General features: G+C 45.1%; 1 protein-coding gene across 7 annotated transcripts in view; it reads left to right on the top strand.

The window, feature by feature from the left end:
• Nucleotides 1-14,988, top strand: part of RALGAPA2 (Ral GTPase activating protein catalytic subunit alpha 2) — a 96,721-nt gene that overhangs the window by 32,116 nt on the left and 49,617 nt on the right. For all 7 annotated transcript variants that reach the window (XR_010079462.1, XR_010079460.1, XR_010079461.1 and 4 more), the window contains exons 24-35: nucleotides 5,580-5,708; nucleotides 6,999-7,127; nucleotides 7,801-7,859; nucleotides 8,149-8,257; nucleotides 8,612-8,722; nucleotides 9,057-9,125; nucleotides 9,292-9,426; nucleotides 9,876-10,062; nucleotides 10,822-11,590; nucleotides 11,862-11,933; nucleotides 12,911-13,034; nucleotides 13,854-14,009. Coding sequence is in view for 4 of the 7 variants with exons in the window: in XM_063391270.1 (XP_063247340.1) it covers nucleotides 5,580-5,708; nucleotides 6,999-7,127; nucleotides 7,801-7,859; nucleotides 8,149-8,257; nucleotides 8,612-8,722; nucleotides 9,057-9,125; nucleotides 9,292-9,426; nucleotides 9,876-10,062; nucleotides 10,822-11,590; nucleotides 11,862-11,933; nucleotides 12,911-13,034; nucleotides 13,854-14,009 (2,049 nt within the window). In the remaining 3 variants the exon portion in view is untranslated. The remainder of the gene's footprint in view (nucleotides 1-5,579; nucleotides 5,709-6,998; nucleotides 7,128-7,800; nucleotides 7,860-8,148; nucleotides 8,258-8,611; nucleotides 8,723-9,056; nucleotides 9,126-9,291; nucleotides 9,427-9,875; nucleotides 10,063-10,821; nucleotides 11,591-11,861; nucleotides 11,934-12,910; nucleotides 13,035-13,853; nucleotides 14,010-14,988) is intronic.

Here is a 14,988-nt window from a genome sequence, read left to right as displayed (position 1 = left end):
GGGGGTTGAAAATCAGGAAGTGTTCCTGGAGGGTGGTTTGTAGGGATGCTGATAGCCTGCTGCAGTTTGGGTGGGCACAGCTGCCTTCTGCTGCCAGATGAGCCTGATGGTTGGAAAACTCCTGTTCCAGAAACTGCAACCATTTGTGTCTTTTGGTTTGGGTAGTAAATGCAGCTTTTTTCATCAACTCAAAATCTGGCACTGCAACACACAGATTTTTACAAATATCTGAACTGTGAAAAGAAATGTATTTTATTATTGCTGATTTATTACTGCTGCTGGCTGCTTACTGTAACAGTACTTTTTTCTTCATTCACCTGAAAAAGTTGATAAGCGTCTCCCTGCTCCACAGCTTCCTCTCTTTTGCTGAATAACAAAAGTACCAAAACACAATCCCAAAAAGCTACAAATGCTTCTCAGAAAATCTGCTGTTGGCATAATTAGGATTCTTCAGCTCAAGTCTTTCTGGCAGTTAAATAATTCTTTGAGGTTGCTGGGGGTTGTCTCCTAAGAATTCTGTGGACTTATGTCACTGTTTCTTACTTCTGTCTAAATTTCTGCTCGTAGTCTGAGAGGAAAAGGCAGTGCAGGTGAGGTGCTTACCTAGAAGGGACCCTGTAAAAAAGAGGCAGGTTCTCAATCCTTTTTCAGGTTTCAACCTTCTGCTGCTCAGTGTCGTTTTTTAGCCAGTCTCACCCTATTACCAGGGTGAGCATCAGTTACTGTGCCTGGTGCCACCTGCCACCAACACTGAGGTGTCTCCTGGCACTCAGAGGTTAACTGCAAAGTGAGCAAGGGAGTCACTTGTATTCCTGACTTTGGGAGTGAGTTTAATAAATAAATTTAACTAAAGTATGGTCGTACTTACTTGCCAGAGGACCTGTGGAGTAGGATACTTACATTTTTGGAGAACATAATCAAAGGTAGAGACTTCACAGGTTCTCTGTGGAAAGGACAATGGACAGCCAAAGAAGGAGACTCTGCTGGTGGCTTTTTCAGTTCAGTGATATGAAGAGCAGAACAAACTTTAAATACAGAATAAGAGGAAAATTGCGGCAGTCCAGCCGAGCTGGCAGATGTCCTGGGTTATTGAATGTCAGCACAAGCAGCAGACCTGCCCGTGAATCACAGCCTGGCTGCAGCCAGGGCACTCAGCAGCTTTGTTTTAGTTCGGTTCCTTTTAGCAGTGCAAGGATGCTGTGGATGAGAAGCTCTGTCAGTAGAGGTGCTGAGCTACTAGTGCCTGATGTCCATGAGCCTCTTTATTTCTTCCAAAAAGGCACTGTCAGTGATGATGGAAAGGAAGCTGCAGCAGCTCTAAGCTTCTGTAGAAACATCCATTGAAGCTCTCTGGGTGGGAAATGGCTAATTTGTAATAGGAAGCATTTTTCAGCAGAGCTGCTACCAGAGGAGTCATTAATTACCTGTTTGCGTTAACATTGGTCTGACATTAAAAAAAAAACCCGGCACTTGCAGGCTTTTGTATCTTTCTGTCCAGTTCTCACTCAGTAGTCAGGAGCAGCAGGCAGCAGCAGCCATGTAAAGATACAATAAATAAGTAGCTTTGCTTTTGTCTCCTGTGGAACGGGTGCTTCTTGCCTGGATTTCTGCCTGATGGTGTTGCACGTGAGGGCCCTTGGTTGTACAGAAACCATCGTGCCGTTTAGATTCTTTCCCAGACTGCCATTTAAAAGGAAATAACCTTAATGTAGTCTATTAAGGCTCAGATTCCCCTATTTTAGCGTCTTGAGAGTTCTTTCCAATGGCTGCCATGATTTTCTCCCTCTTTTAATCCACCCCTTGTCTCATTTTCTGTAGAAAATTTGCCTGCGTGCTCCCATTATGTGCTTTGAGTGCTTTGAAAAAGTATTAACAGACAACATGTTTCCAGTAGGGACAAACAAAAGTCCAAATGCCAGGGTCTCACAGGAACTCTCACATCCCCCTCTGCTTGCCCAGAGCAGGCTAAGTGGGAAGTGCTGGAGAAAAGAGCTAGAAGATTGACTGGAAGCAAGGGGGAGCCACATCCTGCCAACTGCAGGAGCTGCACATTTGGGAATGATTTTGGTGGTTTTGTTCTTTTCTGTTTATTTTGCTTCAGTTCATTTGCCCTCCCTAAGTTGCATCCATTCCACCCAGATTCCAGTTTTGTGGTCAGTGTTCTGTCTGTCAGAGCTCAGAGCGATGCTGCCACGGGCACTTAGGAGAGATGCGTGTGGGGACACAAAGCCACTTCCACATTCCAGTCAGAGCCATTGCCTTGGCACCCACACCCTTGTCCCTGTATCCACTGCATGCTTTGGGAATGCTCTGTGTGTGCACAAACCAAAATATTTATTCCAGGCCTTTATCTCAATGCTCTCCCCACTTGTGAAAGTATCAGACATGGTCCAAAATGCAAGAAATTTTAAAAACTCCCTCTACTGTATTCCAGCCTCAAGGTACTTGGGCTATAAAATGTGACTGTTTTGGGGTTGGGTTTTATCTGGCACCTTGAAATGGAGCTTTCTGTTAAATTAATCCTGGATCTCCCGAGGTTTTCAAAATACTTCATAAATTTGTGTTGGAACTTAATTTTTGACAAGTTAACTCTTACCTAAAATGTCATGGTAGGTAGGAAAACTTGGCATAAATAAATGGAAACATTTGTTCCTTTAAAATAGAAAAGGGAAGTCTTAAGTCTTCTGTAAATTAATAATCTTTCCCATACCATAGATCTCAGCTGCCAGTGAGGTGTCTGTCCGTGAGGAACAGAGTGAACTTTCAGTGAAAAATCTGTGTTGTTCCTGTCAAGGAGCGGCTGGAAACATGAGGAAGGCAGCTGGCAGGCTATTTGGTTACACCTGTAATCTACAAAAGCTTGAACAAAAATTAGGTGAAGAATATTTTTGCAATTGCCCTTCCAGTGAACTTGCATAAATTTACTTCACTTACTCAGTGGATGTTTACAATCTTATAATTAGAATTACTAGATTAACCTATACTGAAATATGATGCTGTTTATAGGGTTAATGCATTCAAGAAGGACATGCATGCAATTGCCCCCTCTTCTCCCCTCTTCCCCAGCTTTAACACCACAAAGCATCATTCTGAATTGAAATAGTCCATAATGGTCCTTGTTTTCACTTTTCTTTAACAACATGAACACTAAATTATAGCTGTGCAATTATGTAAACAATGGAAATGCTTCCAAAATGAATACTTCCTTTTAAATTTTCATTTTGTGTAATTGCTGAAAGGTTTGGAGCCATAATAAACCAAAATTATTTTACACATTTATCGTTCTAAAGGTCAATTATGAAAGAAGTAAAGCAACAACACGGTGCAGAGTGAGTAAACCAATTTCCACGACCATCACCATATGTTTTTCTTATGGCTTGTGTTTTCCAGTTGCTGTGTACATAGCATTCAATTAAAGTGATTCATTGACCAGGCTGGGAGCTGCTGCCTGGAGTTTACGTTTGCAGGGAGGGAAGAAAGCCTGGCTCTGTTTGAATTACCCGATTTTGCCATATCGCTGATAGCACAGATGTCCTGGCTCCCTCACCTTCTTACAAGTCTCTCTCTGCTGATAAGCTCCCCGAGTTTCCAGATTGCTGCCCCAAATCCTCTCTTCTTGTGAGCAGTGCACTTTGCTGACTGGGAAAGGGGACAAGCTGACAGGCTACCTGTGTGGACTGTCCTGGGCTGGTGCTGGCCCTGCCTGAGCAGAGCAGTGGTGCCAAGGGCAGGGGACAGCCTGCCGGGCTCTAGTTGAAGTGCAGTGGTCCAAAGTGTGCAAGGTGATGTGCTCAGTGCCCAGGGTGAGCCCTGCTGAGCAGGTTTGTGTCAGGCCCTCCCTTGGGAGATTCCTGGGTGTGTGTCACTGCAGCCAGCAGCCTGCGCTGAGAATTCAAAGGGAAGCTGAGGACTGCTTTGAGAGCTTTTCAGAGGGATTTTTTGAAATGTTTCTCGCAATGAAAAATGATTTTTTTTTAATAGCACTACATCTCATAACTGGCAAGTAGATCTCTGCAGCCTTTTGGACCATGTATGCTGTCACAGGGTTCGTGTATTGCAAGAACTGTTTTGTGGATCTTCCTTGTCCCCCTTTGGAAAGTGTTCTGTACAGGGAGTGTGGCTGGGATCTGTGTCCTGGTGTGTGACAGATGGGAGTGCTGGGCTGAGGACAGGAGTTAATGCAGTTGTTTGGAACAGCTCCCTGGCCAGGTTAACCTGGGCTCTTTTATTGTGGCACATGTCAGCGGCAGCCTGCTCCCATCTGCTGCCCTGCTTAGGGGCCAGCCCAGCTCTACGTGGCCTTGCCGTACAGGTGTGCTGTGCCGGACTGGCACTGAGCGTTAATCAGCCCTTAATTATAGCAAGGTAAGTCCTTTGTTCTCTGCTGACCAAGAGTTTGCCACCCGCTTTAGGAGCAGCTGCATCCATCTGGTCTGCTTCTCAATGTTTGCACTGACCCATATTGACTCAAAATGTATGAAAGGAAGTGATTAAAACAAGTTTAAACATTAACTTGAGAGGCATTTAGCTTATTCAGGAAAGTGAAAGCAGTATCTGCTACTATGTTAAAAACTAATACTGTTTATTTGAATATATAGGAGTTATTTCATAGAATAGTGATGTTGAAGACACTTAGTGGAACGCTAAGTAGGGGCTGTGCAGGTGTTTAGCAGAGCTTTGAGAACATAGTGGTGATGTTAAAGCATCTCTTCATGTATAGAAAATTGGGTTTGTCAGCTTTAGCTTCTGCTATGGAGATTGAGCATGTCGACACATTCTCTGGGGGTCTCTTGTTCAGGCTCTCATTGAAAATGTCATGAAACCAGTAAAGAGGAACCTGGAAAACGGTTTTTCCTTTGCAACTTTTCAAAATTTTATTGAATGGAAAATCATTATCTACTCAGTATAGAAATAGCTTGATGTAACTCTTCAGCAAATACAGTGTTGCAGGTAAGGATTAGGTAGGTTTTATGCCTAATTTTAAACCTGCTGAAAGCTTGCAAGGAAGAAATCTTAACTTAAATAGAGGAACTTTGCCCTGGTTTGGAGAGACTGTGAAGACTTGAAATGTGGAAGAATTAAAGACAAAACGCTTTATGTACTCTGTACCACAGGGTGATGGCGAGCAAAGCTGGGCCTGCTGGTCTGTTCCTTCAGGGCACAGGGGGCAAGCCTGGGAGACAGCTTATGTTCTTGTGGCTTGGAATTCTGAGAGATTTGAGGAACTCACTCCTCTGGACTGCTGTAGTGCTTCATCTTAAATCCATTACATGTTTGAATCCAAAGTCTTGTTTAACAGAATGGTTGTGCTTAAGTACAAAGAGACATGAATGGTGGTGTGGGCTTTGAACAGGAATTTAGGGATACAAATGTTACAAAATACTAAATGCACTTTGGCTACTCCATGCCCCTGAAGTGGAAGGAGATGATTACATGGAGGTCAGTCTGCACAGAGTTCTGGGAATTTCCACCTTGAACCTCAAAGTTAAGTCTTCTTGAACCTCAAAGTTAAATCCTCTCTAACTCTCCTTTTTGCTTTCGGCCTTCCTGGTTTTTCTCACAGATGCCTTCTCTTGCAGGACATTCTAAACACCGTTATAAAGCACTGCCCACCATGGTTCTTCTTCCTGGGGCTGCCTGGCTTCACGATGCTGATCGGGGACTTCCTCAGGGCAGCGGCGCGCGTGCTGAGTGTGGACGTGCCGCATGTGAGTGCAGCTGGCTCAGCACAGCCATGCTGACCAGGCTCTCGGGGTGGATACTGGGGCAGCTGTGGTGGGAAATCCTGGGATAAGGCAACATGCTGATGCGGCTGAGGTGTGAGGAAAACATGTCCCAGGTGACTGCTGCACACCCGCAGGGCCCATGAGTACCACTGCAGTGAGCAAACACTGAGAGAGAGCGAAGAACTCTCTGGGTGATGCAGCATCTCTGGCTAAATGTCAGCACTAACAGAAATGTGACTTTAAATGATTCAATTATTGAAGGATAAGTAAAATAGCAAATCAATGAGGGGTTGCTAAAATAAAGGTAAAGGTCTGGCAGTCCTGGGAGAAACAGGAAGGCTCTGTTGCATGTGAAGCACCACACAGAGGAGACTTTTCTGTCTGTTCTGGCTCAGGGCTTTTGCTGCTGCTCTTGACATTTGTGTGGCTGAGCAGGTAGCTCTGCAAAGGCCCACAGCCCTCTCCTGTTTCAGCAGAGCTGGAATGGTGAGCCAGCCACGCTTCTTGTGTTGGCCCTCAAAGAGCTTGGTCAGCCTCACTGTTGGTCCAAAGCTTAAATGCTAATAAGAAATTGATGCTCAATTTTCCATGGAAAAAACACAAACCAAAACACCCCCATCCATTTCTGCTGCATGCATAAAACTCGTTGTGTGTTGCATTTTCAACATTACACAGAAGTTAACATGTTAATAACTCATGCCGTGGTGTTTTTGATGGCTTTATTGGAGTAAGAATCCTCTGCACATTGGTATCACCTATGCAGCAAGTGGGTTCTGCACCCATTCTCTGTGCCACAGGATCATCTCATAACTGTGCTGCATTAGTGCTTCACCCCCTCACTCAGGTGTTCTTCAGGGGGTTCTGTACTTTATGTTGGCATCAAACGGCTGATTGTCAGATTGGGTAATGAGGGGAAGTATTAAAGATGAAATATGTGCTCAGAAGTGGGGCCAGGCACCAGTGGAGGAGCAGCTCAGCCTCATCAGGAGAACAGAGCAGCACAGCAGATAAAGCATGGGCAGGAAGGTGTGTGTTAGGTACTGCTTACACCCAGCTCTTGCTGGAGTTGCAGAGGAAAAGGTCCAAGGATGTGTTCCCTGGGACATGCTGTGTTGGAATGCTGGAATGCTGCACTGTGAATCCATCAGGCTTGTCTACGGCAGTGCACACTGGTCTTGGAGCTGGAGGCATCTCCACGTGTGAAGGGTTTTCAGTGACTATTTTAGTGCATATTTTTTTAGTGACTATTTCTGCCTATTTGACCTTTGCCAGGCTCCCCGCTCTGAAGCTCACACCATCCTTGGTGCTCTTGTGTGCTTTCCAAACACCTACCAAGGAATCCCACAGTTGGGACCCATCTCAGAAGCCAGCAAGAGCATCACAGGAACTGCAGATCTGAAGGTAAAGTTGCATTTACAGTAAATCCTTGGGTAACCTAACCTGGTTTCACTATGCGGTGACTTCATTCCTGCCCAGATGGTTGCCCTCGCACAAGCCTTTGTTGCTGTTGATAAATTGGAGGCACCACAGTGATCCACTGCTCAAAATTAGGCATGACTGGGGAGGAATCTCGGAGTTCCTCATGTGGCCTGAGCAGGCAGAACCAGAGGGGGTGCAGAAATCCTTTCAAATGCCTGGCTCCTGTTCTTGCTTCTTCATCAGGCCTTGGAGAGTCACTGGAGGTGTCTTCTAAAATTGAGACAGTTTTGGCTTTTCTGTACTAAACAATACACTGAATTTTTCATAACGTGTTTTGGTTAGAACCTAAACGTTACAGTTTGTATGGCGTGACCACCACTTGTTGTTTGCAACTGCCCCTTGACACTGTAAGTGAATTGATTTCCTCTTGCTGCCTGTACATGACTTGTAAGCTGATTTGATTTGTCCTCAAGGACCTGTATGTTTGAGATGTAATTGGTGTTTCTCCCTTGACAAAATACAGTTGGCATGAGGTAAAGATGCTTTAGTAACAGATGGAGAGTTAGTGACTTCACCTGTAACTATGTCAGAATTAAACACCTTTAAAGCAGATGTATGAAAAAAATGCTTATTCTAATTTATTTTGTTATTTCAGTATTGCCTCATAAATATTTTATTGAAGAATGCTACAGAGGAGCCAAGTGAAGCTGCAAGGTAAAATACCAAGTAAAAGAAATGGGAAAATATAATAGAATCGGTTAGGTTGGAAAAGACCTTTTACATTATCAAGTCTAACCATTTATGGCTTGGAAAAGTCTTTCTTGCTGCTTATCTGCTGCTGCTGCCTTGTGTTTTGGTGCTGTAAAGTTGAGCCTTACTCTGCACTATGAAGGTGCTGTCATGTTGGAGGGGAAAGAGAGATCTCTGTGCATATTTTCCTTTTTTTTACCCGCTAAATATTCCTCTAAATCTCCTGACCAGCTCCCATTTTCTTTTCACAAAGATGTATAGCCATCTGTGGCCTTGGTGTGTGGATCTGTGAGGAGCTCACGCAGTGCACGAGCCACCCCCATGTGAAGAAAGCCATCAATGTCATAGGTGTGACACTGAAGGTATTGCTGTGGCGGGCTGTGATCAACGTGCTTTGGGAAAAAAAGACATTTTCATTTTGCAAATAGTCACTGATGATCTGAGGCACGGGCTGCTGCTGTGGTGTCCTGTGCAAGCATGCAGAATATTTGCAAAAATAGCCTGTGTGCCTATAGACTTCTTCCCCAGCAAACTCACATAAGAGATCACACAGACAATGTCAAACCTGCTGATTCCTAATGCTGACAATGTGATTTTGTAACACTAAGGTTTTTTATTGTATGCAAAGATGCAAGGTAATGAAATGTAGACAAACGGAATGCAGTGTGTTGTATCTGGATGTTTTATTTGACTTTTAATAACCTTTTTCCTTCCAGTTTTCCAACAAGCTGGTAGCTCAGGTAGCCTGTGATGTCCTTCAGCTGCTGGTGTCTTACTGGCAGAAGCTTCAGGAGTACGAATCTTCCCTGTGCCGCAAAATTACGGAAGTAAGTCAGATTCTTTAAAATGTTTGTATGGAAATAGTACACAAAGTTGTCTTAATCCCTTCCGTGGGCTGCTGTGATTTTGTCAACTCCTGCTTTTTTTTATTGTTAGGTATGTACTTGCCACACTCTCTGGACCAGTGTAGGTCCCTTGTTTGTAGTGACTTGTTTGCAAAATGCTCAGTAAAACGTTTTCTTTCACTTGGACATTGACTGGCACAGGCAGCTGGATGCTCCTAGGAGAACTTAACCTGTTCCATGCCCTGTGCAGTGAAGGTCTATTTCTGCAGAGGAAGAAGCTGAGTGCCTTGCTGATACTTGGTTTGTCTGGCTGCAGATCCTGGTGGCCACCATTGCTTTTCTCCTGCCCGGTGCCGAATACTCCTCTGTGGAAGCAGATAAGAAGGTGTGTCACTGAAAAGAGCTGTCTCCATTCTTTGTGCTTTTTGAGGAGGGTTTTAAATGAGGTTGCTTTGAACCAGAATTGAATTTTAAACTTTCTAGCCCATACCCTAATGTCTGGGTGAATTTAATAGAATGTACCTAAACACGGTGCTCTGTGTTTTGTTCAGTTCATAGTTTCACTGCTGCTTTGCTTGCTGGACTGGTGCATGGCACTGCCCATGAAAATGCTGCTGGAGCCTGTGTCTGCTGGTGCTGTGGAGGATCAACATGCAAGAGCTCCTTTGCTGGATTATATTTACAGAGTGAGTATGGGGAAGGAAGATGATTTACTCTGCTTGGCTGTTTAAAGATGCCTTTCACACACCCTGAAGGCACAGAAGCATCTTTGTCAAGCACTAGAAAATCATGTCATCCAGGTGAGAAGTTACAAAGGCAAAATATTAAGAAGATAAGATTAGAGATGTGGAACAGACAGGGGATAGTGAACACAAAGGTAAAATGCTTAAAAAAATGAGCTGGGGAAAATAATCTTTGCAGAAATATTTGGATTATTTGAAGTGGTCTGTTGAAATACAAAAGAAGCCCTGAAGTGAGCTGTTAAAGAACAGAATCAGTGCAAATGGAGACTGTTAATCTAAAAATGCTGAATTTGAACATGAATGGGTTGTGTAGTGTGTCAGAACTGGAGGCCCTGCTCACTGGGTGTGTTGGGGACTGTCCCGAGTTGATCACTGGTTCTGTGTCCCCACAGGTCCTGCACTGCTGCGTCAACGGCTCCAGCACCTACATGCAGCAAAGCCACTATGTGCTGAGCCTGGCCGACCTCTCCTCCTCTGACTATGACCCCTTCCTGCCACTGGGGAATGTCAGGAGCTCCTCGAAGTCAGCCCAGTACCCCTCCTCCACCGATCTGGGCAACCTGCTCACCGTGGCTGAAGGTAAGGGCGTGCATGCCCACACCATGGGCCGGGCCAGCGTGTGTGAGTAGCAGTGGGAAATAGTGTTCCAGGTTCCATCTCTGCCTTGGAAATGTGCTTCTCCTTACTGCACGTAGCCAACTGTTCCTTCAAAATTTGGCAAGGCTCTCTCTGGATGAATTCCAGTTGCTTCTATGACAGGAGTTTGCATTAGTTCCCTAAAATAACTTTATGTTTAGAAGATGTAAAGGGAAAGAGAAACACTGTAAACCAACAAGAAATAGTTTTACACTGAATATGAAAAAGTCTAGGAATTAGGAGGTTTCTGGCTACAAGAAGAGTAACATTCCCATGGGAAAAGTGGAGGCACAGCAGCAGTAGCTCAAGAGTCCAGTCACTTTATGAAATAACTGATGGATGTACCTATGCTGAGGGGACCATCTGAGCATCCAGGAAGTCTCTCCCTGCCTCACACAAGACTTTTCCACCTGCCAGGGATGGAGGGGCATTGCTTTGCAGTGACATCTCTGGTTTGCCTTGGCTTTTCTGCTGTGTCACCCTCCTGCTCTGATGGCTGTGGGGATGTGGTGAAGCGAAATAAAACTGCGAGCAAGGTAGGATTTCTTGGAAAGCTGTTGGAAATCTGTCCTTGAACAGGAAGGATCAGCATACGGTCACATAGGGCAAGCTGCTGCAACGTGGCAGAAATCTGCAGGTGCTCCTTCTGTATTACCTCTTGCTGCTCTTACTGATCCATTGTGTTTTCCTTGATGGTTTCAGAGAAGAGGAGGAGGAATTTGGAACTTATCCCTCTCACGGCACGGATGGTCATGACTCACCTGGTGAATCACCTGAGCCACTATCCACTCAGCGGGGGGCCCGCCATCCTCCACAGCCTCCTGAGCGAGAACCACGACAATTCTTATGTGGAGTCCTCCGAGCTGTGCTCGGAAGTATTCCGCAGCCCCAACTTGCAGCTGTTCGTGTTCAACGACAGCACTCTCATCTCTTACCTCCAAATCCCTGCTGAGAAGACAGGCACCGAGCCGGCAGTGGCGCCCTCGGACGTGCGGGTGATCGTCAGGGATATCTCAGGGAAGTACTCCTGGGATGGCCGGATTCTCTACGGGCCTCTGGAGGGCTGCCAGCCATGCTGCAGCACGGCCAGCGCCTTCGCCACCTCCAGTGACCCGCAGCAGCACATCTTCTCCCAGAACGACTTCTCCCAGGTAGAGGAGGGAGAGGACGCTCTGGACCAGCTGCTGGAGAGGATCGGGAGCAGCAGCCCCGAGTGCCTCCTGCACCCGCAGCGCAAGCTGAATGAGCCAGCGCCGCCACCCTGTGGGATGAGCGCTGAGCAGGAGTGCGCCATTGCTGAGGCCCTGCTGCGGCAGAGCGCCCAGGAAAGGGAGTTCATGCTGAAATGCAGCTTGGACTGCAGCATGAGGGTGGCCCGCCAGGAGCCACCGCCTCCTGCTGAACCCCAAGCCTCCTTTTATTTCTGTCGGCTGCTGCTGGACGACTTGGGAATGAACTCCTGGGATAGAAGGTAGGAAGAGAGGATCCAGAACATGCTTAGGGTTCTCTTCTCACATTTTACCCCCAAAGGCAGACGCGCTTAAGAAAGTGAGGATGGTATAGCTGGGGGTAAGAGCAGAGTTTTGAACTTCAGTGATTATTGGAAATAGACATAAATAGATTGTGTATTGCAATAATTCTAAGAAATCATAGCATGTTAATTCTCTTAGCTATTTGGATGATGAAATACTGTGTCTGCACTGTGTTGCATTTGCCTTCAAACCTTTTTTATTTATTTTTAGAAAAAGCTTTCATCTGCTGAAGAAAAATTCAAAGTTGCTGCGAGAACTAAAAAATCTGGATTCCCGCCAATGGTAGGTGGTATGTATTGAACACACTATTTGTAAGATTTATGTTTCCCAAGGAAGGATGAGTCACCAGAACCAAAACTTGATTCCTGTTGAATCCAAATATTGGTATGAAAATTGCACTGTTTGTTTCTCCAGAGTTCTATAGCCTGAATGGAGAAACCACCTGTGCTGGCACAGTCTCTGTGAGAATTCCAAATCAGTGGCAAATAATAGGACAGATTTTTTTTTTAAGTTTGCTTTAGCTGAGAGGAGAGAGAATCAAACTGACTGTGACCTGGGTTCAGCTGACAGTATTTTCTACAGGGTGAAATGTACTGCTCCTGTATCAGGACCTGTATTTTGAGGGTTGATCTACCCAGAAGTGCTCCCTAGGCAGGAAGTGGCAGAATGGAGATGTGAATGTTACATTTTGTTTTTCATTACTTGACATAGAGCGGTTTGAAAAACATCTGCAACATTTCAGAGTTGTGAGTTTCTTCTGTCCCAACAATATCTACATCAAATATGCTTCATGTGTTTTCAGAGAAGCCAGCTGTCCCTGTCAGCCTTGTAAAACTGCCCAGGGTCTGAAAGCCAATAATGTTTCTTCTGCCTTGTATGTCATCATCCTGTAATTAAAATTCTGTAGGTCAAATTATGCTCCCATTAACACCTGTGCCACCTCACTGTGTGTGCAATGCTGCACAGATATGAGTCGTTAACCCTGTAATTAGAATTTGGTCACCAGTTCTGCGGCTGATGCACAGGAGGACCAGGCTTGACTCTGCTCTCGGGACTGGGGTGTCTCTGCAGTGAGGGTTTGATGGTAGAAAAATGGAGGGAAATCTGAAAGTGAGTGATTTATTTGTGTGCATAAAAGAAATGGATGTACGGAGCTAAATGTGGGCACCTGCTCTTATGTTTGGAGTGCGGGGGGTTTAGAAAAATTATTTTGAGCTGAAGCTTATTTTACCTTGATTTCTTTTTCCATCCTGTGGCAGTCGTGAGACTCACAAAATCGCCGTGTTCTACATCGCCAAGGGACAGGAGGACAAGTGTTCCATCCTGGCCAATGCTAGAGGAAGCCAGGCCTATGAAGATTTTGTTGCTGGGCTGGGCTGGGAGGTAATAGCCATAATTTAGACAAACTGCCTTGTTGCTGGTGTCACTGGGCAGTTTTTAATTCACTCACACAAAAAAAGAAATTGCTGCACACCAGTACTTTGTTGCTTTTAGCTCTTGCCATAGTCAGAGCACACACTCAGCACTGGCATTCTTTATGACATGTGTGGGTTTAATTTGCTTTGTCAACATGGTGTATCATAATCTAAATGCCATGAACATTTTGGCGTTTGGGAAATCCAGAGTAGCTGCATGTCATATTTAAGGATCCAAGTGCCACAGGGAGACTAAGAATCCCCAGGTTGGTGCTGTTGGGAAAACAAACAAGCCTTTGGACTCAGACTTGACTTCAGAGAGGTGTTTTTTCTAAATAAACTTCGGGAATGATTTCTTCTAAGGTTTTTTTTCTTGGTGTACAAATCTTCAGTTTCTTCTGCAGTTTTTCTGGTTCTTTTTCTTGCTGCCTTTTGTGATGTTCCTGGCAGTGGGAGCAATGAGCCCCACAGAGCCCTTAGCCAGCAAAATGTATGGCATAATGCTGTTGTCTCCTTGTGGCTGTTTGCTGGAGGAAGGTAAAATAGCTGGATAGATAATGACTCAGGACCTAGTTCTGAGAGATTTACTTTTACTAAGTGTCAAATACAGACACAGGAAAGACAAACATAACTGAAAGATTGCAGAGCTGTAAGGGAACACTTCTTTTTCTCTGGGATAGACATGGAAACCTAGGATGGTGATTTCATTAATCTTGATACAGAGGCAAATCCTGATGATGCATCAGTGTTTTCAGATGGCTGCTGTTTATGCCTTTGGCTCCCTCAGGTTGACCTGTCCACACATGGTGGGTTTATGGGTGGCCTGCAGCGCAATGGCAGCACGGGGCAGACTGCACCCTACTACGCCACCTCCACCGTGGAGATCATCTTCCATGTGTCCACCAGGATGCCCTCTGACTCGGACGACTCACTGACCAAAAAGGTAAAGGTTTTCCAGTGTGTTTCAAGCCACTGCAGTCACCGAGGACTCCCATGAAAGTCTGAACTGAAAGCAGCATTTGCTGACTGTCCCTGGCAGCTGTCCCTGCAGTGCCACGTGGTGCTCTGCAGGCTGGGTTAGCTGAATTAAATGGCATCTAAATTCTGGGTTCTGAAACACAATTAACATTTCCATACTAGCCTCAAATACCACTGTGAGTAATAATATTAGCAATGATTTCATTTGTACGTTGTCTGCCTGCCAAAACTGCTGTAGGTTGGTAGAACAAAGCAACCAAATGCAGCATCATAAAACCTTCCAGACAGCTCATCCCATGTGGAACAGCAAAGCAAAAAGGGGCTGACAGGCTCAGGAATCCAAGCAGCCAGCTCAGGGTTGAAGCCAGTCACCCATTAGGCACAACTCTGATAAGCAGCCTCTGCTTCTGACAGCAGAACCCAACCCAGAATTCTGTTGGTATCGGTATTTAATCATTTTCCTAAGAAGGAGTGATTTCAGATCGTGCTGTTTGCCAGCTGCTGGTTACACTCAAAGAAGATTTTTGGGGCATACCAAATCTCTGCCTTTTTAATTAGGATTGGCAGCTTGTTCTGCGGAGGTTGTTAGCATGCATCAGTAGTGCTGCAGCAGCCATCCTGTGCACCATGGGATACTTCTCTGCTCTGAGCATTGTCTGTAACTCCGTCACTGGGTGACTGTGTTTGGTGTCCAGTTGGTTTGAGAGTGACGTGTGCTTTTCTTTGAAATATAAAGGTGGAATCTCTGATTACTGGTTCTGAAAAATTGCCCAGTGTTTCATACTAAAGTCAGCTCTTGTCTGTTTTATTGTTATAGCTGTCATTGAAAAAAAAAAAAAAGAAAAGTCAGCAAAATGACATGTTTCTCTTTCTGTGTCTAACTTGCTACCTTCACGGATACAAGGCTAAAGAAAAAAGTACTCTGTGTGCTTCAGGATGGAGCA

The sequence above is a fragment of the Prinia subflava genome, chromosome 2 (assembly GCF_021018805.1).
Source record: "Prinia subflava isolate CZ2003 ecotype Zambia chromosome 2, Cam_Psub_1.2, whole genome shotgun sequence".
NCBI classification, from domain to species: Eukaryota; Metazoa; Chordata; class Aves; order Passeriformes; family Cisticolidae; genus Prinia; species Prinia subflava.
This window is presented reverse-complemented; position numbering and strand designations above follow the sequence as displayed.